Below are 22,840 nucleotides of genomic sequence, written 5' to 3' on the forward strand. Positions count from 1 at the left end.
AGGGTGGATTTTATGGTATGTGCTTTATTACCTCAAAAAAAAAAAAAAAAACCCAAACAAACAAAAAAACCCCAAACCCATTCTGGTTCTCCGGGCCTATCAAGAGGCTATACTTTAATTGGGTTTTCTTACCACTCATTTCCATGGCTTAGAAAATGAGAAGTATTTAGTGTACTGGCAGGGAAATTAGCAAAGAAATGAGATAAAAATCTCTGATTCGGACAGGAAGCCCCTGCCCTCCCTGTAACATTCACCCCATATGTGCCACGTGCACCCATGAAGTGACAGCTCACTAACTAGGTATTGTTTTCAACACTGCAAGTACAACACTGAACCACATGGGCAACCCCTTTTGGAACTCAGATTCGAACGGAGGAGAAAGACAAAATTAAAAAATGAGCAAACATGTCAGGCCCTGATAGGCAAAGATTTCCCGAACAGACTAAAGGATAGTGAGGACGAGCAGCGGGGACAGTGTTGGTGGCTCTCCCGGAGCTCTGGCCTGAGGCAGGGAGGGAGAGAACTGGCTGGAACATCTGGAGGAGGAAGTCAGAAGTGCAGGCTGCCCCCCCCCCCCCCCCCCGCCCGGAGAGACGCAGGTGGAGTTAACTCTGGAGATGGCTGTGCATTTCGTCTAAACTCCACAGAAGTCGGTGGGTTTGTGAGGAGCGAGGCACGTGGTCCAGGCTCCTTTTACGAGGACCACCTTGCCTGTGGAGAACAGGACGTAGGTGGGCAAGAAGGGGCCGCACGCTGGCTCTTCTGTCGCCAATCGTTAGCTCAGCGCTGGTGAGGGAAGGCCTGTACTTCTAAAGGGCGGACAGACCCCTCCGCTGGGGTGGGTGTCGTATTTTCAATGCCTGTAGTTTGGGAGCAGAGGCCCCGAATGGCCGGCCACCTTCCTCGGGATCTCAGGCAAAGTCCACCCTGGGGGGGACACCGCAGTGCAGTGCTAGCGGGAGCGTCACCGGGATCGCGCTCTAAAGTGGCCGCTTTATCATTTTACGTGTACATGCGATTCACCACCATCCTCTCTCTCAGGACTGACAGAGGAAAATCACTCCCTCAAAACAAGCAGAGGAAAAGCTTACGCTCCGAGATGGAACATAAAAACACACTAAAAATCACATTCAGAACGTCGGCTTGTGTCTACTTGAAACCACTAGCATGTCAGATCAGGTTCGGTATAAAGAGCTTCGAATGGGCCTCAAAGGTATAATAAATGGACAACATAAAATATTAGCACTATTGTCTTCAAACTCTACATCAACGGAGGGAAAAAAGAGCCCTAAAATTTAACTCTCCACAAGTTTGGAAAACAGGAGAATTGGAGAAGAAAGGCTTTGCATATATTAAATCACTTCGCTCCCAAAGGAATAATAAAAATCTTTAAAGTGTGTACAGCTTTTGGATGCATGTATTTTAAGTTAAGGAAAACAGCATAAAATGAAACACTGCGATAATTTTTAACATATATTGACAATGAGTTATTTTTCTAAAAACATAAAAAGTCATCTCTTAGCATTCATATCCTTTCTACTTACCATACTGAAGGGCTTTTAGTGGAAACCAAAACAGAATAACTGAGTGGAAGAGGCCATTTAAACAATGAACCCAGAAAACCTGAGGGAAAACAAAAATCCATGAGAACCATTTGCGATAAACTAGCTCTGTGAACTCTGACCTTTCTTTTTATCTGTGAGCTAGATTCACAAAACGTGTTTCTGTCGGGCCACCGCTGTGAATTAATAGAACTGACAGACACTTTCTGCCTCTTAGACCTTCATGGGTCATTTATTTATTTTTATGTTTCTCAAAATGTTTTTTCAGCTTCACTGAAATTTTTTCTGCTTTTTGAAAGCCAAGTATTAAACGTTTAAATTTCTTCCTGGAAAGGAAAATAATATTTAAAAGATGTGTAGATCCTGAAATTCTTTAGGTGCGACTGTTTTCCTAATTCCAGAAGGACAGACTTGAAAAGACTGTAATTGGGTGAAATCCCTACTTTCCCTTTCCCATGTGTAGTACGAGTTTAAACTTTTCGATGGTAAGGACGTAACTCATCCTCTACCCACCCCCTCCCCCAGATTATATGCTAGAAATAACAAGCATAACATTTGTGTAACTCTTTAAAGCATTGTCACTATTACTGAATTTATAAGAGGAGTCCACAACTTTTAACACCTGTCAACATCAAACTTCCTACAACTATAACATCGTTTTAGTTAGTACTTTTCTGCATCGATTGTATTTTAAGAACAAGGGAGTGTGTACGGCTGGTACTTTCTCCGTGGTGGGGACGTGCAAGATTAAGTTATAGAAAAACTGTTTAGAATTCTTTTAAAATGGCCTTTTGAAGAGTTGCAGTTTTGTCATTTAAAAGTGCTTCTTGCAAGCAACACTTATGCTAAATAAAATTGGCATGTATTAATAGTTTTAAGCTGTTCAAACAACAGAAATTAAGTTGCCTGCCTCCCAAAATTTTCCACTGTGATCTCAATCTCCTTTGTTAGCTCACCCGGCCACACTGGATTGTATGATCCAATTTACGCTCCAATACATTACACATTTGAACTTGTGTTACTCATTAACCTTTGTCTCTTCTCCTCACTATGTCATTACCACAAGTTTTTATTTGACAGAAAGCACAGGTGGGTGAAAGAAAAATTAGTTCTACTTTTCCATTTTCCTGACCGATACTTATTGTCACATGCTAATCCTTTAACCCCTGTCACGACCTCAGAACCTCCGACCCTTTTTACCATAACAAACGTAATCATCATCATTCAGGGCAACAATGCTTCTACACTGGGGACCCACAGCAACTGCTGTGTATACAACTATGCATTTTGTAGCCATTTGTCCCTGAATTTTAAAACACTTAGATGGGATTTAATCAGATTTTTCACTGAAATCATGAGACAATCCATAAAGTGCTATTAAAAATGGTTGGCAACTTGTGTATAAATTTTCAAAGGATGGCGAAGTTGTATAATCTATTTGGCTTGATCTGATGACTTTTGGAAATGCATGGGCTCTGCAGATAATGAAATACTTTGTAAGCAGCAAAAAAAAAAACAGCGAAGGATACAAGGAATGATGCTTGTGCATTGAAACTAGAGACTACCTTTTCTTTGGCCACAAGACTGTCCAAGTTCCCATGTGCAAAGGGCCTGAAAAGATGTGACTTTCCAGGAATGGCTTTGGATAATCATGGGAGGATCAATTTAAGTTTATAAGCAAGAGTACCATGGCCAAGTCTGTGGCTGGGAAGTTAACTCTTGAGAGAGCATCGTGGAGCCTGAGCTATGATAGACTGGTCACCCGTGACTGAGGTTCATACAACAGTCCAGGTCAGTGAGAATTACTGTTAGTATGCTCCTGGAACTTTCCCAGCTCTCAGATCACCTTTCCAGGAAAACAAGAGTTCACAGTCCATGGTATCTGCCCTGTGTCTTACCATCACTTGAAAATACCCATCACAGGGCATGGAGGAGGGCACTTGTTGGGATGAACACTGGGTGTTATATGGAAACCAACTTGACAGCAAACTATACTAAAAAAAACAAAACAAAACAAAACAAAAACAAAAGAAAAAGAAGAAAATACCCATCACAGGTACTGAAAAGAATTTATAGCAAGGTGGCAGGCACCATTTAATACAAAGTAGACATCATAAATAAATTTTGAAAAGTCCAAAAATTGGGGCGCCTGGGTGGCTCAGTTGGTTAAGCGTCCGACTTCAGCTCAGGTTATGATCTTGCAGTTAGTGAGTTTGAGCCCCGCCTTTGACTCTGATCTGAAAGGTCAGCGCCCGGAGCCTGCTTCTAATTCTGTGTCTCCCTCTCTATCTCTGCTCCTCTCCCACTCTGGCTCTGTGTCTCTCTCCCTCTCTCAAAAATAAACAAACATTAAAAAAGTTTAAGCATCCAAAAAATTAAAGCATACATAATGCATACTATACATACTAATCGTTTTAAGAGACCATTAAAAATACTTTTCAGAACCAGTGGTCCAGGATATATCAGTTTTTGTTTTTTTGTTTCATTAATTAACCAAGTTCAGTTATTGAAAACCGTGCCAACAAGTCGGAAGTGCACACCTGGACATGCAAGCACAGCGCATTCATGAAGACCTTGTCTCAGAAGATGAGTAACGTCCTGGCTATCAAGTTAGCACCTTCGTTTCCAGGGAGAGCTTAGAGGAAGTGAAATACATTTTACTTTATTCTCTTGGTTTACCGAGAATGTCAGTGAGCTTCCCATATTAATAAATCTTAAAAAGATCCTGAATTAACTGTCCTAAATTCAAAGCACTGAATTTAGATTACATCTGATTATTAGTAACACATCAATAAATATATGCTCTATTTGATGGAAGAAGTTGTGTGAAGGTGTATTTGTGGCTTTTATCATAGTTTCAAAATAGCATTTGCCTTGACTGTTACAAAATTAAATCTTTTTCTTTCACTTACACTGAACAGAAACCTGAATTACTAACAAATACCAGTGGAAAGACTTTAGAATATAAACCTGAGGGAAAGTAAACTATGCGAAAGTAAAGGAGATATTTTTGTTGTTGGGATGAACACAACCATGACCCCAAGGGGTGACAAACAGCCCACAATGTGTTATATACGGTACAAACTCAGAATGTGATTTTAGGTAAATGTCAGATATTTTATCTTGTATTTAGAGTTTCATGGCTTGGAAATACTGAGTATTATGTCTAATCGAGTTATTGGCCAGAGATTATAATGCCCAATTCAATCTAATATTCTAATGAAGCTGAAGTTATTTCACAAAACAGAAAATTAATAATGATAGATCACCTGCCCCCCCCCCAGCCCCCCAACCCCACCCCACTTTACACATGTAAAGTCAGACCTCATCGGTCCTGGATGACTGACCCCTGTGAGGAGTGAGACTTTCCCCACAACTCTGCAAAGACAGAGGGCAAGAAGGACACTCTTGTCTATCTCTCAGACCTGATTTACTGCTGCCTGGCAAACCCCAGTGAACTTTGGTTACATGTTAATTTTATAAGAAAACAAACAAATAAAAACGCTTCTCAGTCCATATCAGAACCTTAGGCAAATATGACTTGCCACAGTGGGAACCCTGGAGTTGTGTCCTTAGCTCTGGAAGACCAGATGCTCCATGTAATGAAAACATGAGAGCAAGTCCCACTGGCCACCCCAAACCTGTGCCGGGATATCAAGTCCTACCTTGGTGTTGAAGTCCAGGGCATTCTGAGACGTTTTGTATAGTTCAGGATACTTTAACATATTCTCTTTTCTGCATGATCTCTCAAATATTCCGAGCGTTAAGGGAGGCATTGCTGTAAACATCTAAAGGGCACAAACTGGTCATTACTCCAAGCAGTCTAATGCAGGGTGAAACGTTATTTCAAAGTATTTAATAAAACAGAAATAATCAAGTGTCCTCAACTTACCACATTGTAAAGTCCTATACACCATCTCTCAAAGAGGATCTGTCCAGAGAAGCCATTAACAAAGGCAAACCAGATCTAGGAAGAAAACACCCCGAAATCCCCCAAGTTAGCACACAGAAAACATAAATGCATGGCTTAGAATCTGAAAACTCAACCACTGCATAATAGCAATATTAACATATGATTTTCACAACATTTTAAAAAATGGCATGTTTTATTTTTTAATTTGAAGAGATGATTTCAGAAGATACTTGTTATTTAAGTCAGGATTGGATTTAGCTGTCGAGTCAAAGAAGAGTCCTATTAATAGGGAATCATACATTAAAAAAATTAAATATAACCTTATTTTCTAAAAGGGACTTTAGGGAATATATTTTAAGCCATTAAATTTTTAGAGCCTTAATTCCTTTTTAAAATATTTATCTTTCGGTAATTAAAAATTATTATTGTTTTTATTATAAAAAGACACTTGTTTATTTAGCAAATGAAATGATTTCCTATAACAACACAATTACGATTTTCTTCTGTGTTGGCTGTATTCATATAGATCATCTATATACATTTACTTTACCTTACTGGAAACCTACTGTATACATTCACAAGTTTACCTTACTGTAACCTACTGTTAGATACTGTCATGTCCTAATGCTTTTCCTCTTAACAGTTGAAAATACACATTTTCTCAAGTTTTTACATATCCTCTAAAATGACATTAACAGATGCACATCTTCTATCATGTGACTATAACTATTTTACAATATTTAGTTTGCTTTCAGCTTTGGTATTATACCTAATTCTGAACTAAATATTCTTGTACAGAAATCCTATACATCTCTATTTTCTAAGGATGGATTTTTTTTTGTAAATAAAAACTTTGTGTATATCAGTTATAGATATAAAAAATGCACACAGTTAATATACACAATTTGATAAGTTTGGACATGTGTATAAACTCGTGAAATTGCCACCATAATGGAGGTAATCTACATATCTATCACCTCCAAGAATTTCCTTGTGCATATTTGTTTTTTTAAAGGATGAATTCTTAGAAGTAGAATTAATAGGGTAAAAGGTATATAAACTTTTCAGCATTTCTTGATAATTATAGCCATCAGAATGTAAAATGTGAATTTACATATTAAAAATATTTGGCAGCTGGAATTTATGCTTTGACTAAAAATAAATCTCCAAGTGTAAAGCGTAATGTTCTTATAAATTTTGCAATTCTCTTAAAAATGGGAGACTTACTCTGGATACAAAATTAAAGGGCAATGTAAAAAACAAAAACTTTAGCACGTCTAAGACAAACAGAAAATTAAAGTGAATATGAGTAAATCAATAATACATATATTACTTTTAAGAAAGGAGACCTAAAATGTAATTAAAAATCAACTTGATTTGGAGGAGTGAAAAGCCTAGCCAGCAGTGAGATTACATAAACACACACACAAAACCAAAGCATAACAACAACAACAACAACAACAACAAACAACAACACCTGTTCCAGGAAAGCAATCCCGATGTGCCAGTCAAGTGAATTTTTGAATCAGAGTTGCAGGGACTTTGCCACACTTCACGTTTCATTTAACCTCATTATGGAAGCATGAATTGCTACAAATTCACCATTTATCAATATGTACCCAGGCTGGCCTCCCTATGAACAGCTTCTGTACCCACATTGATCTTTTTTCCTTTTTACAGAGGAAAGGAATGCTTGAGCACATATAAAAACGAATGTCTGCTTCATGAGATGGAAAAGAAAACAAAGGAGCAATAGCACATGAAAAATAAGTCCAAACTGTGTTAGGGTTGTAACACACATTAACAACAACAGTAACAAAAGCAAAGGAATCGGAGTCACATCTGAAATTCTTGCTTGCTTTGCTACATCTATTTACAGAAAAAATCTGAACATTTGCCCTAGACTAGGAGTCAGGTCATTCATGTGTGTATGCTTTAAAAAAACTCAGCATCTTTAAACGAAGGTAAATTTATTCCTTAGGGTGGTGCTGCTGACTTTACACTTTTTTTTTTTTTTTTGTATTAAAAAAAATTTTTTTTAAGCATGAGTGGACACAAGATGACAAGATGAACTTTAATGCTCTCTCTGGAGTTTTCACATTTGGCCTTTTTCAGATATGGATTATGTAAATACATATTTGTGATACTCTGGGTGGTGGCAATGTTCTCCCTGAAAAGGTCTCTGATTTATTGTAGTAATACACGCTAAGAAGCTCCTTCTGATATCTTAGAGTATGATAGCAATATATGGAATTATTAAACACAAAGTTTCAAATTATGGCCTCAGTAGACTATGAAGATGTGGTCCAGTCTCTGTCAGTCTGAAAAAAAAGATGTGTACGGAATTTATCCAATGGACATGACCTGGATCAAAAGGGTCTAGTAATACATGTATCTGCAGCCATCGATGCTGTGTACAATGAGAAAATTATGTTACATTTGCGTGTGAGTAAACATTTGTAAATGTGAATGGTCTCCTAGAGTCTTTGTATATAATATTTGGTGCTGGTTCAAATGCCACTATAAGCCTGAAATTTAAGAACCTCCCTCAAATCAATAAATATTTACAGAAAGCTTAACATTCAAAATAATTTGCACATAAACGAACAAGTCTGCATTCAAAGTTCATGTAAAAATGCCTGACTTGCCGATTTATGAAAGAAAAGCAGCAATTTTTAAGTGGAAAGCCATCAACAAATTTTTACCTTTTTATTTCTCCAATTGAAAGGAATGCGAACATGTTTTTAGAAATTACCTTCCTGCATTAAAAAAAATCTTATTCGATATCTTTTTTTAAAAAGGAGACATGACTAGAATATGAACAGAATCCTACACTTTACTATAGCATCCTACACTTTCATACAAATATTTTACCATTCGAGTTTACATATAGTTTAAAGGAGAAAGGACTTTAATAAAGAAGTCTACTGAAAGGATTTCAAGCTAGTCTGATGTGTAGTGAAAAGATATATTAGAAACCTATCCCATACTAAATAAAGCAACACCTAAATGACTACAAACACATAAAAGCCCCTTCTTTGACTCAACCAAAACCATGGATGCAGAAAGAAAATACCAGTCTTTCTGGGGAGGTTTGGAGATTATTTAAATTCACAAGAAATCCATGTCCCAGCACAACGTGCTGGGAAAGTATCACCTCATTGACTTTAATCAAAGCTTCTGGAAATTAGAAACACTACATTGTTTTGGGATCTTACCAGAAAACCTGGATGCGACAAATCGTTTGAAAGAAAAGGTCCTATTTTGCTAGGAAGGAGTCAGATATTTCAGAGGGAAAAAAATCCCTTTAGAAAGAGCCAGTAATTTCAATGAACACCTAGGGCTGCCTCTGGGCGGCCACCACAAGTGTTTTATATTGCCACCTGCCGAGTCTGTATGTATTTGTCTGGCTGTAATTTATGGCAGTGGAGTCGCTAGATAGGGACATTCCTGGCAATACAGCAATGGGAAAAGCAGGTTTTGCAGATAATCTATAAAACCCATGGTGTTCCTTTATTGGCAAAGAAACTTCAGACCTGGTATTATTTTCTAAGTTCCACGTCCCAACAGAGGCGTGGCAGTTAAAGCTTCACAGACATTTTCCTCATGGAGCATTTCTGCATATTAAACAGCAGCTTACAAACGGTCAATGAGTCCTCTGCTCCCACGCCTGATCAGCACAAAAAACTGAAAGGGGAGATTCGAGACTGGCAGTTGTCCTCGCCAGAGACACCCAGCGATGTGTTTTCTGTCTATTCATTCACAGTAGTGACATGAGCCATTAACATCTGCAGAACTTGTTTTAGCTGGCAAAGGTTGGGTATCTGGGAATTGATTTAAAAGGTCAATTCCTTTCCAAGACAGTTTGAATATATTCAAAATATATTTCCATAAAGTGCTTAAAGAAAAATACCTTAAAAATGAGATTTCCAGTAGAGTTTAGGACTTACTTCCTTTTCAATGTGTAAAGAATTTGATCAGTGCTAAATATCTCATGGAGAGGCTTTAAATTCAAAGCCAAGTGAAATTTAGGGCTAATCAACCACAAATCACCCAACTCTGGATCTGAAACAGAGCATGCAGTTTTAGTGTTTCAGTTGAATATATTTTATTTCCCCCATTAGTACATAACTTTTGCCCACTTCATTGTTGATTGTCAAATAATCTAGATTTTTTTTTTAAAAAAAAGCAATGAGTTGACTACTCATTTCATTTTACAAAACTAAAGTTTTGTAGTAGATTTATTGCTGCTAGGGGTTTTAAACCCCTGGTATCTTCAAAAGTATCTGTAACCAACTATGTAAACTGATATTCTTCTGAATATCAATGTTTTGGGATAAGAAGAAAATTAAGGAAAACTAGGTGTATAGAGGGGATTGGGAATCAAGAGTCATTATTTTAGAAAAGAATCACAAATCTACAAATACAACACAGAACGTATCTATATTTGGGTCTTGTAAGTTATTTTAGAAGTGTATTTTTCTTTAAAACACAGAGTATTCCAGACCCAACGCAGCAGTAATGAATAATAAACTGCTAGATTATCCTGTTTACGTCTCCAGATATTTGATTATTTTACTTAATGGGTTGCAACCTAATTATAGAATTTTAGTGACCAGTAAATGAAACTGCCTGCACACTTAGACACTAAATTTCAGTTTTCCTAGCCTCACTCTTAAGAACTATGCTCAGACAACATTTTAAAAAGGAGATAAGCATTCTGACAGAGGCATAAAGAACAGCTGAACGAAACATACAGCAGCTCCCAGCAAAGGTGTCAATAGGGCAAGTGTGAAATCCACTGATATTTTCTTTGTTTACAGTGTGACTTCTCTGGTGGAAAGTATGAGATATTATGTCCATACAGCGAATGGTTAGGTTGTGTCTCTCTTGACCGAAGAGTAGAAACAGCAGATTAGAGGGCAGGGCTGCATAAACAAACGTGTGAGGGCGCCCGGGGCAGATTTATGAGGGTGTGGGAGGTCCTCTGACAAGACTGGAAGACGGAGGGTTTTCCTAACAAGCTACCAGGATCTTACCACCATACTCTGTGGAGCAACAGGAGAAGCAAGAAACAGATATCACCTAGAGTTTAAGTATTGCAAACACAGCTTCTAAAGATAAGATGGCTACATGTTGGGGGGAACAAAAAGGTAAATAACCTATCTATTATGTCCTGGTTAACCATTTAGTTCAATTTGTCCACTTAGCCATAGGCCACATATGGCTCTTGAACACTTGAAATGTGATCAGTCCAAATTGGGATGTGCTGTGTTGTAACATACACACCAGATTCTGAACACTTGGAAAGAAGAATGTAAAATACTGCATTAATTTTTTTTATAGCGATGATATGCTGAAATGAGAATTTTGAATATACTAAGTTAAATAAAATATGAATTTATTAAAAAATTTTAAAATGTTTATATATTTTTGAGAGAGAGTGCACGTATGCTCGCATGAGTGGGGGAGGGGCAGAGAGAGAGGGAGACACAGAATCTGAAGCAGACACCAGGCTCTGAGCTAGCTGTCAGCACAGAGCCGGATGCAGGGCTCGAACCCACGAACTGTGGGATCATGACCTGAGCCAAAGTCGGACGCTTAACTGACTGAGCCACCCAGGCACCCTTTCCTTACTTTCTTTAAAATAGTTTTCCATGTGTGTATCCCTCAACACTGCTTACTATAGTGTGGCTTTGAGCGTTATAAAAAAAAAATACTATGTAGTAGGTAGTCTTTGAAAAACTGAAAACATTTTCCTTCATTAACAGTTCTAATTCAACACTATCTTACCAAAGCAATGTAACATTTTCATGTATTTAAAAAATTTTTTTTCAATGTTTATTTGCTCTGAGAGACAGAGAGATAGAGCATGAGTTGGGGAGGGGCAAAGAGAGGGAGACACCGAATCCGAAGCAGGCTCCAGGCTCCAAGCCATCAGCACAGAGCCTGATGTGGGGCTCGAACCCATGGACCATGAGATCATGACCCGAGCTGAAGTTGGAAGCTCAACCAACTGAGCCACCCAGGCGCCCTAGCCAGTTATTTAATTTTAGCCAGTTATTTAAATATTAATGATTCTCTGTGGCCACCAAATTTTAACATGTTTGGAAGTTATAAAAAGCAGGCGGATGAAGGATTAACGAAAAAAATGGGAAAACGTCTTTAAACATATATGCACATGACAAGGATTATACACTTAACCTGCTATTACCTCAATAATATAGAGGACTATATTCTTGTAGAAGCAGTACAGAATGCACTTGGAGACTCTATTGTAGTTCCAGGCACCATGGACCATCAACAAATTCTTCAAATACTTGAACTAAAATGAAAGTGAACAAGAATTAGTATTTTTTCCCCTCATATCGCCCAGCTGACGGAGACAAACAGTGCATTTGCAGCCGGTGCCTTACCTGAGCTATGGAGTAATCCGAGGAGTTGGCTGCCTGCAGGCCTTCATTGCCGCTTATCCCAACGCCGACATGGGCCGTCTGGATCATGCTGACATCATTTGCTCCATCCCCGATTGCAAGCGTTATGACTTTGACTTGTTTCTTAACCATTTCAACAACTTCAGATTTTTGAAGAGGAGAAACCCTTAAATTAGAACAAATTATCAATTACCTCCACTTTCTGAAAAAAGGAGTTGTGAAGTGCCATGGTCTTGAAGTATAAAAGACACAGAAGATCCAAAGGAAGAGTTCAAGGAAGTACCATCATGTAAAAGTCTCAGGTCTGCAGATGTGTGCTTCTCTATTAACCTGGTTGCCACTTGAAGGGAAAAATATAGTCTAAGAAGCAAGCCTGTAGGTGAAAGGTAGGAGCTACAGGGCCCTGTTAAACACTATTTCACCAGCATGGTGCATTAATTTGTTAATATTTGAGTTTAGAAATCCCACTACTTCCTAACATATAACATCAGAATCTCAAATTCTTCACATTTGAATGAGAAAGGTCAGAAATGCTGCTGAATGGTAGTCTAAATATTATACTAACTAAATCTTCTACTGTACCTTGGAAATAAAAGTTCTGAGCCTCTGTAAGATCTTAGATAAGGTACTGTACACAACTTAAAACTCAAAGTAGCAGTAGGGAATTGGCTAACCTCTTGATCTGTTCTCATACACCGTGATGAATCAACCAAAATAAACACCAAATGTTTGATTACATAGTTTGTATACTTCAGTTTTCTTCTAAAGGTACTAATGGCTAAGAAGAATCAAGCAACCTTTTCTTATTTTTATTTATTTAATTAATTAATTAGTTACTTTAGAGGAGAGAAGAGAGAGAGAACATGCAGGGGAGGGGCAGAGAGAGAAGGAGAGAGAGAGAATCCCAAGCAGGCTCCACGCTGTCAGCATGGAGCCTGATGCTGGGCTTGAACTCATGAACTGTGAAATCATGACCTCAGCTGAAATCAAGAGTTGAACATTTAACTGACTTAACTACCCAGGCACCACAAGCAACCTTTTATACACACATGAATCAGGAACAGAGAACACCAGCATCTGTACTCAAATCATATTTGGTATTAACTTTGGATGAATTTAAAAACCCATTTAAGGGGGTGCCTGGCTGGCTCAGTTGGTGGAGCGTGAGACTCCTGATCTCACGGTTGTGAGTTTGAGTCCACAATGGGTATAGAGATCACTTAAAAGTAAAATAAAAGAGCCATGTAAGAAATAAATCCCATGACAATGACAGAAGTGTTCAAAGACAGAATGCCTCAGCATAATTACTGTATCACCCACAATTATTGGCAATTAAAGAGAAAGAGGAAAACTAAACAGTGAACTGAATCTATAAAGTATGAAGATGGTTAAGTATGAAGAAACAACTAACACACACAGTGTTAGTGGGCAAGAAAAATAACTCCGAGCTAAATTCTTTATCAAGGTGAAGTGGGGTAGGTATCTGATACCTATGTGTGGAACATCTGGAAAATCATTTATTATTCTATTTAAAAACAAAGACCATTACTTTGAAAGATGATATCTTGTAATTTTCCTGATTATTTCCTTAGGAATAATTCCCAGCAGATTGTCTGCACAGATATGTACCTTCAGGTGGCCCTACTGCCCTTCTGAAAGGCTTCTATCGGAGTGGCCCCAGGTTTTATTTCAAGCTTGAAATATTTACTCGCAGAGTGAACTAGCCTTCCCATCTTTGTATTGCTGGTGCTGATCCAGAATAGGTACTCAATGAACAGTTGCTGTTTGAAAGAATTCTTTTTCTTTCTTTGGATTCCTTTCTGCGTCTAGCAATAATAGCACAAAATGACCCAACTGTGAACATTGCAAGGGAATGGTTGAGTACCAGCCATTATGGTCTTTTTCGCGGTTAGCTCCCACATTTCTTTGAGGTAATTTTCCTTTCATTTTCACATTTTCTTTAGTTTTTCTTAACAGGCTAATATAAATTGGTAAGCCTGCTGGCTGTAGGCCAATGGTTTAGACATGGACTACAGCTAACGTTTGGTAAATGTCAAAAAAGTATGCTCACCAAGAAATGATCTAAATAGCAAATGGGAAATGGACATGAAAAGAGAGAAGCATTTGAAAACATTCATCAAATTCCCTTTGGAAGTTAAGAGGCTCACAATGTATCTAATTGTGAAGTCATGCCATGGGACCGAAGGGGTTAGAAAACGGTGGTATTTGTTTTCATCAGCTGAATGTGTCATGAGGAGAAATTTCTACATGGTGAGCTAAGACTAGTGACTGAAAGTAGCATCAGAAAAGAGCTGGACTCAATTTTGTTTTCTTTCTTCATGGTTATTACAACCAACTACTATTTCTTCTGCCTGACACTATAATTTTCAATGTCCCCAAATTAAAACTGGCTGAGGATTTTCAACAACTTTGTGAGCATGGTTAACTCAGGTATTAAAAATGGAGTATTAATCCCCCTGGCAAGAACAATGCCTGTGTATAAATGTGTGTGTGTGTGTTTAAAGATGATGATATAGTGAGAGATATCCCCAAAGTTACACTGTAGCTATTACTAGCAGGGGTGTCTGCTTCCTTTACAAGCTAACAGCAGACAATGGGCTTGGAAGAAGATTCAAGAAATAGCAGAAGCCTTATCTGATGTGTCTGACATAGCAGTTGGTTGCTAAAACACTTAACTCATGAACACACAACCATGTTACGTAGAGCAAAGAGCCTTACTTTACATAGGGGTCTGCCATTTGAAATTCTGCCTATTTTTGTTGCAGAGGCCTCACTCATGAGGCACACTCCATAGCTAGTTTCATTCAAGTGGAGACCAGAATGTAATGATGCCTCCACCCCAGCTTACTGTTCTCTTCCCCACTCTAAATTACACAGCAAATTGTATAACAACTCATGAAGTCTCTCTAGAGTATTACACCTGGTTTTCCTAGTGACAATTTTGACCGATTCCTAGTCAGCATCACGTCATTTCATGGAAGCAAAAGTGCAGGTATGTCCTGAAAAGTATCCTTCCACGTCTGGCTGTGATGCCCTGTGGGCACCAAGAGTGTGTCTTAGGGAGGGAATCTAGTTCATGGGGACTCACATTAGTTGAGCTGAAATCAGTTAAAAAGCCCTCTTGTGTTTACAGCATCCATCAAAAAAAATTTTTTTAATGTTTATTTATTTTTGAGAGACAGAACATGAACAGGGGAGGGGGAGAGGGAGGGAGGAAGGAGGAAGGGAGGGAAGGAGGGAGGGAGGGAAGGAGGGAGGGAGGGAAGGAGGGAGAGAGAGAGAGAATACCTGAAGCAGCCTCCAGGCTCCAAGCTGTCAACACAGAGCCTGACATTGGGCTTGAACTCATGGATTGCAAGATTGTGACCTGAGATGAAGCTGGGCGCTTAACAGACTGAGCCACCCAGGCACCCCTACAGCATCCATTTTAAAAACTGTTCCTTGCTACAAGGTGGTTACAAGATAGCAAAACAAACTTAGAAGACATTAACAAGGAGTGTAGCATAAAGCTTTTTGATATAATTGCCAGTACTTCATAATTTCAGAGGATGTAGAAATCAAAACTGCCTGAAAGAGGCTTCCTTGATGAGTTAGAATTTGACTTGGCCTTGACAAGGAGAGGAGAACTCATGTCAGTTAAAAAAAAAAAAAATAGCAAATAGCATATACTAAATTTCTTCACATTCAAAATTATCTAGAATATATTCCTTCTACCACTGTCCTTCCATCTTGTAAGAAGTCTCTAACTAAATTCACACATTAGAATTTATTTTCTTGATTTTCGTATACATGTTTCTATATTTGTACAATTTATAGAATAGCCTCGAACAACCTTACTACATGCTAATTCTTCCAACTGTCTACAGATCCATGGTTGAGAATAACTAACAGCTAAATTTTACAAATGGCAATAGTGACCCAATGCATAATGCAGAAACATTATAAAAGTACTGTTTTCTACGCTAGATTTCTTTTTAAAACCACGCATGAGTCTGCAGTAGAACTTAAATTACATACAGTTTTCTTCTCCTCCACTGATGCTCTTTTCTTCTTTGGGAGAAGCCAGAGTCTCTGTGGCTTTTTAGCCTACATATCACGCGTGTGCTGTAAAGGTACAGTTTTCTTCCTGTGGTTCCAACAAACAGAAGGTGGTTCTGTACGATACAAACTAGCAGTGCAGTGACTGTGATAGCCTTTCAGATATTATTTTGGCTATAGTTTCTGTACACGCTGTTCATTATTTTTCTTATCTGCTATGTAGTAACTCTCATTGTCCAGCGGACATGAGATCAGAGTGCTGGAAATTTTTACCACTTAATCTGCAGGTATATATTAAAGAAACCTAATTTTGCACTCTTGTAATGGGATTAGCTAAATGAACTGCCTTTTTGAATGGAACATGGATAAAGATTATATGTGCAGACACATAATACAGAGCATTTTAGGGGGCTTTTAATAGGTAGCCAAAAGGAGTATAATAATTTATCCTACTTATTATGTTTTTAGGTTATTAACCTAAAAATCATCTTATACACTAGAAATAATACTGATAATATGTCTCAAAAACATACTGAAAACTTAAAAGTCATTATAAAGTTGCTATTAGAAGGTAAATCTAGAAAAACCTTTTAAGAATATGGAGGAATAGAGTATCTCTTAATGATCCTGAAGTGTTTTTTTTTTATAGTGACCTTGTGCTTATAGAGCTCCTGTATTTACTAAGCTTGAGAATTGCTCCTAGTGGCTATTTAGAGGTCACAATCATTGTTAGGGGGCTCTGCTATATTTTCCTTTCAACACAGTTCCAAAGATTTCTCCTTGTCAATATCGGTCTTTTTTTTTTTTTTTTTAATGTTTTATTTATTTTAAGAGAGAGATAGAGACAGCATGAGTGCGACAGGGTCAGAGAGAGAGGGAGACACTGAATCTGAAGACAGGGTCCAGGCTCTGAGCTGTCAGCACAGAGCCTGATGTGGGGCTCGAACTCACCAACCGTGAGATCATGACCCAAGCCGAAGTCGGACGTTCAACTGACTGAGCCACCCAGGCGCCCCAATATCAGTCTATTTATTCCCCATTGAGTCATATTCTGCTAATAAAAATATATATAAGAAGAAAGAAAAACACCTAAGAGAAAAACTTTTGAGATCTTGACTCTGAACTAAAATTTGTTAGGCTCATATGCAAAAAAGTCTGTTACATGTACCCAAATTACATAAGTGGTAGGACACTTCTAGAAACTCACCATCGATTTATTACTGGAATGAAAACAGCCGTGTATATAGCATCCCCAAAACTATATTTACCATAGAGTACATAATGAAACATTCAACTACGTCTAGGTAAGAGAACTGTGTTATTCAAATGGCTGATGAGTGAATGCTTTCCTAGCCTCCAGAAACAACATCTGTTGATATACTGTGCAGTCAGAGGCATCAAGGGGCCCTTTATAACACAGGGAGTGAGTCTACAGAAATAAATTGCAGATAGCCTTTTCACAGGAAAAATGGAAAGTAATATTTAAAAAGATGTCCCTCTGCAATGCATTTTAGATGCAAAACTTTTTTTCCCCATAATTCAGGTTGTTATAGGCAAACTACTTACTGTCTCCAGTTTTAATGGTTCTGATAATATTTTAAATAGGCACTGGTTGTATTGATACAGTATATTTGAGTATGCATTATGTGTGTGTGTGTTCATAGGCACTCCAAACTACTCACTGGCAAATGTGCCTTATAAATACCCCAAAAAGAAAAAAATTCCTGATAGTAGAAATCTTTATGATAGTATTCACACCAGATAATAGTGTGTCCACAATGCTACTATTCATTTTCTTTCTTTCCCTCCCTTCCTCCCTCCCTTCCTTCTTCCTCCCCTTCCTTTCTTCTCCCCTTCCTTTCTCATCCCCTCCTCTCTCCTCTCCTTTCCTTTCCTTTCTTTTTAAATGTCATCTAGGATCTGGAACCTGGCATTAGACTCAGCCCAGAGCAAATGTAAAATGCTAGTGGAACTGAATAAATGGTAATTTTGCAAAAACAAGACATACACCTCATTATCTCATTATACTAACACTACAACTCTCACTCATTTTTCACTGTTTGCTGTTAGAAGGCAAAGTCTGTTTAATCTGCTCTGTATTTAGAATGCGGAGGAAGTACATAGAGGATATTGGATTCTCCAGGCTTTCTCGCATGGAGAGGAAAAACAGATGGAAAATTATTAGGTGGAGAAGGAAGCATACCACCACTTGGAGGGAAAGTGGGTATATTCAGAATGGCCTAAAGCCAGATGACAGAGAGCCTCTGGCATGTCAGGATAAGAAAGTTTGACTATCACAGCTACTAGCTCTAAGCAACAGGAGATGTAAATTAAAAAGATTTTGAGCCAAAAAAGAGCATGGTTGAAGCAGTGCCTTAAAAATATTAATTTGGATTGCCTCCAAAATGTATCTTTATATATGTAGATAACTACATCTCTCTCTACCTATGTATCTGAATTGAAAAGAAAATGAAAAGAAAGGACAAATGGCATGGGTGTGGGGTTTTGAATGAACGTGAGATCAGAGATGACCCTCAGGTTTCAAATGTGAATGACTAAGAAAATGATGGTCTAAACATGAATACAAAAGGCAAGAAGATTTATCGAGGAAAGTTCTCAGGGAGTTCTAGACACTTGGAGGTTTAGAGAGCAGTGGGATATCCTAGTGGCATCATTAACTATACTGACTGGAAAGTCAGAACTAAGCTTATAGAACAAAATGCAGAGCTGGGGATGTGCCTTCAGGCATCAATAGCTTATCAAGTATTTAAGTGATCCTTTATTATGTGATGAAATTTCTAGGGAAGAATATTAAGAGAGAAAGGAGAAGAGCCTTTTTCTTAGGGCCATCCTTCTGCCCCTGTTATTAACTTAAGAACTTACACTGAGGTACTGTACCAGGAGTTAAACATTATGAGCCTATATATAGATAGGACAGTGGTCTCCCTATGAACTCCTGCAACAAGGAGACAAAAAAGTGCTAGAGACAGGAATCTCTCCTGCATGGGACAAGGTCCAGCTACCTGTCTCTGTCTAGGGAGCCTTGCTTACAGGAGTGATGTGGTCCCAACTGGGAAGTATGTGTATTCCAGAAAGCCTAGAGTGCCTCCCCTTTCTAGTTCTGCTCTTTTGCGACCTTGCACTCGGAGTGGAAAGAGCTATGACCCCCATCTCTTCCTATTATTGATACCTGGTTGGAGCCTATATAGGCACTGGCCCTCTTCCCTTTTCTTGTGACTTTGGGTAGGTGAGGAAGGGCTGGAACTTCCTTAGGCTGTAAGAAAATCAGCTTGCGTTTCCTTTCTTCCTTCCCTCCCTCATTCTTAGGGGATGTCCTTTGTGGAGGGCTTTCACAAAAGAATGGTCTCTCATCTTATAAATATCTAGTAGAAGATGAAACGAGTGGTAGTGTTGGGTACTGCCAGAAATGGAAATAAAATCCTGAAGATGCCAGTTCTAAAGAAGTGCGGTAAATTTGAGGTTCGGTAAATTTGAGGGTCACAATCAGCAAAAATCGATGAGAAACCTTCGGAGAAACACGAAGTGGGGACACCTGTCAAAGATAAATGAGTAGAGGGAAAGAGTGGTGTGCCAGGGGCCATAAACACACAAAGAGGTAGGGAAAGCTTTTCAGCTGCACTGTTCATCCCCTGCGGTGCCCCCGTGGAAGCACCAGTGCCAGCAAGGTGCCAGAGGGCTGCAAGGAGCACAGGCGCTCCTCTCTCACTGTAACCAAAACCTTTGGCTTAGGCCTGGAGCTTGTGGAAACTCAAAGTCCCTCAGATAACACGTTGAAAGATACCCCAATTCTTAGGAGTATCCACAATGCCCTAACACTAAGACCCCAGGAAAATTTCCCACCTCATACCTTGGGACAGGAAAGTTGGAACTTTCTGGTCAACCTCAGGGCATGGAGCCAGGCAGGGACAGGTGCCAATGATGTGGGTGTATTAACAAGGCCCTCAGTGCTACCTTACCCAGGTAATTCCACCAAAACGTGGCTGCCTCTAAGAAGAGCAATATTTGGGTAAAGGAATGAGGGAGCAGGGGACAGGGACACTAAACTCAGATGGAGCCCTGTCTCCAGTTTTACCTTGTTAGGGTGTAGCTTTCATCTTTCTCCCAAAGGACTTTGCTGCCGTTAGGGAAAATGGGAAAAAAAAAATATCTCACAGGTAGATCAGGAGATGAGCACAAAAGAAATTACAACTTTTAAGAAAACAGAACTACTAAAAACAGACATGATAACAATTGTGAAAAGGTATGATTAAAAAAAAAAAAAACCTTGGAAAGATTTGGGAAAATGATGAAAACATGAAACCAGAACAACCAGTTATAGGGGCTCCTAGGTGGCTCAGTTGGTTAAGTGTCTGACTTTGCCTCAAGTCATGATCTTGTGGTCCATGAGTTTGAGCCCTGCTTCGGGCTCTGTGCTGACAGTTCAGAGGCTGGAGCCTGCTTTGGTTTCTGTGTCCTCTCTCTCTGCTCCTCCCCTCCCCCATCCCGTCTGAATCTCTCTCAAAAATAAACATTAAAAAATAAAAAAAAAAGGAAGTTATAATAAGGAACCAATTAGAAATAAATAATATAGCAATATAACTACTAAAATAAAAAAGCCAAGAGTAAACTAAATAGCAAATATAATAGAGCCTGGAAGTTCACATTTAAAAACTCTCTGAAAAGATAGGAGGAAATTAAATGAAAATGAAAGATGTGAGAAAAATAAAAAGAAATGGAGCAATACAGGTGACTATACATATATGATGGGAGTGCAATAAGAGAATGAGGAGGGATAGAATGAAAAAGATTTAATAATTTTCTAGATTTACAGATTGACATGTTCTTTGATTAAAAGGGCTCACATAGTGCCAAAAATAAATATAAGAAAAAGGTACTTACCCCTAGACACATTATGGTTAAATTGAGATTTAAAAAATTTCTAAAGGTTTCTAGAGAGAAAAAGCAGATTACTTGCAAAGAAATATGATCTGACATGTAATGCACACACAAAATTACTTTAAAATCTTCAGTTCTTGTCCCCTTATGGAGAGGGCTAGGTGAGGGGAAAATACTAATACATATAGACAATAAGCAAAAATATGGTTATCAAACCTTAGAAATAACCAGACATAGAATATAGATTGTAAAGCATGCAAACCAGTAGAAGAAAATCTGATGTAGATAGTGGAAGGTAGAAGGAGAAGAAACAAAAAGTATAATAAATGAAAAACTCAAAATAAGATAAAAGAGGAGCACCTGGGAGGCTCAGTTAGTTGAATGTCGACTCTTGATTTCAGCTCAGTTTGTGACCTCATGGTTCGTGGGATTGAGCCTCACAAAGGGCTCTGTGCTGACGGTGTGGAAACTGCTTGGGATTCTCTCTCTGCCCCTCCCCTGCTCTCTCTCTCAAAATTAATAAATAAACATCAAAGTAATTAAAGAAATGAGGCCAACATAGTAATAATTATAATAAATATAAATGGGTTAAATTCACTGACCAAAAGAGATTTTCAGGTTAGATTAAAACAAAAAAATCTAGCCATATGATGTTTAACAGAGACACACTTTGTAATAACAGGTAATAGAACATTTATTTGCTCACTATGTTCTAAGCTCTTTTTTTAATCCATTCAATTCTCAGAAGAACCCTATGAGAGATAGGTTACTATTATTGTCATTTTACAAATGAACACATTGAGGCACAGAAAGATTATATAACTTAAGGCAAAAGAGCAAGCACGTGATGAAGCCAGGATTCAACCCTAAGCACTGTGGATTTAGAGACAGTATTCTTTTTTTTTTTTTTTTTAACATTTATTTATTATTAAGAAACAGAGAGAGACAGAGCATGAGCAGGAGAGGGGCAGACACACACACACACACACACACACACACACACACACACAGAATCTGAAGCAGACTCCAGGCTCTGAGCTGTTAGCACAGAGCCTGACACGGGGCTTGTACCCACAAACTGTGAGATCGTGACCTGAGCTGAAGTCGGAAGCTTAACTGACTGAGCCACCCAGGCACCCCTAGAGACAGTATTCTTAACCACTACATTATACAGAAGGATTGAACATATTGGTTTAGGAGGAAAAAAAAGACAAAGCACGTACAAAACAAAGGAAAGTCAGGTTAGCATATTCATATAACACAAAACAGAATTTAGGCCACAGAAAAGACTATGATGGTCAGAGAAATGTTTTTTATATGTTTGTTTATTTTTGAGAGCATGAGAGTGAGGGAGTGAGCACGTGAGCAGGGAAGAGGCAGAGAGAGAGGGAGACACAGAATCCAAAACAGGATCCAAGCTCTAAGCTGTCAGTGCAGAGCCCAACGTGGGGCTCGAACCCACAAACTGAGATCATGACCTGAGCAGAAGTCAGATGCTCAATCCACTGAGCCATCCAGGTGGCCCGGAGAGAAATCTTTATGTATGATTTCTCACCAGAAATATTCAATTAGGCCATTAAAAAAACCCAACTGAGAGTTCAGTACCCCATTTTTCTTTAGTGTGCTGCTTTTCTTTATGGCTACTGTTACCAAGGATTTCCTATAAATCTATCTGATATATCATAAATCAACTATGACCATTTATACACACAATCATACACAGCAATTATTACCTTTTGAATATATATATGTATATTGATTCTATTGAACAATAGGTACAATGTGAAGGCAGGGATTACTTTTTCCTCTTGTTCACTGCTCTATTTATAGAACTTATATAATGGTACCTGGAACACAGCCAGTGCTCGAAAAGTGCTGAATGAACGAATGAGTGAATGAACTTCAAAAGCAGAAATCTAGAGAGGTAAGTAGTTATATTAAGATCTGCTAGAGGTGCCTGAGTGGCTCAGTTGGTT

At 38.5% G+C, this 22,840-nt stretch overlaps 1 protein-coding gene across 2 annotated transcripts in view; it reads right to left on the reverse strand.

Moving 5' to 3' along the window:
- The window catches only part of ATP8A1 (ATPase phospholipid transporting 8A1), a 232,473-nt gene that overhangs the window by 44,959 nt on the left and 164,674 nt on the right, over positions 1–22,840 (reverse strand). For both annotated transcript variants that reach the window (XM_039226991.1, XM_039226992.1), the window contains 5 exons: positions 11,892–12,075; positions 11,690–11,800; positions 5,455–5,529; positions 5,228–5,350; positions 1,545–1,623 (listed from right to left, as the gene is read on the reverse strand). In XM_039226991.1, coding sequence (XP_039082922.1) covers positions 1,545–1,623; positions 5,228–5,350; positions 5,455–5,529; positions 11,690–11,800; positions 11,892–12,075 — 572 coding nt within the window. The remainder of the gene's footprint in view (positions 1–1,544; positions 1,624–5,227; positions 5,351–5,454; positions 5,530–11,689; positions 11,801–11,891; positions 12,076–22,840) is intronic.

Source organism: Hyaena hyaena, unplaced genomic scaffold (genome assembly GCF_003009895.1).
Source record: "Hyaena hyaena isolate Hyena2069 unplaced genomic scaffold, ASM300989v1 scaffold_24, whole genome shotgun sequence".
NCBI classification, from domain to species: Eukaryota; Metazoa; Chordata; class Mammalia; order Carnivora; family Hyaenidae; genus Hyaena; species Hyaena hyaena.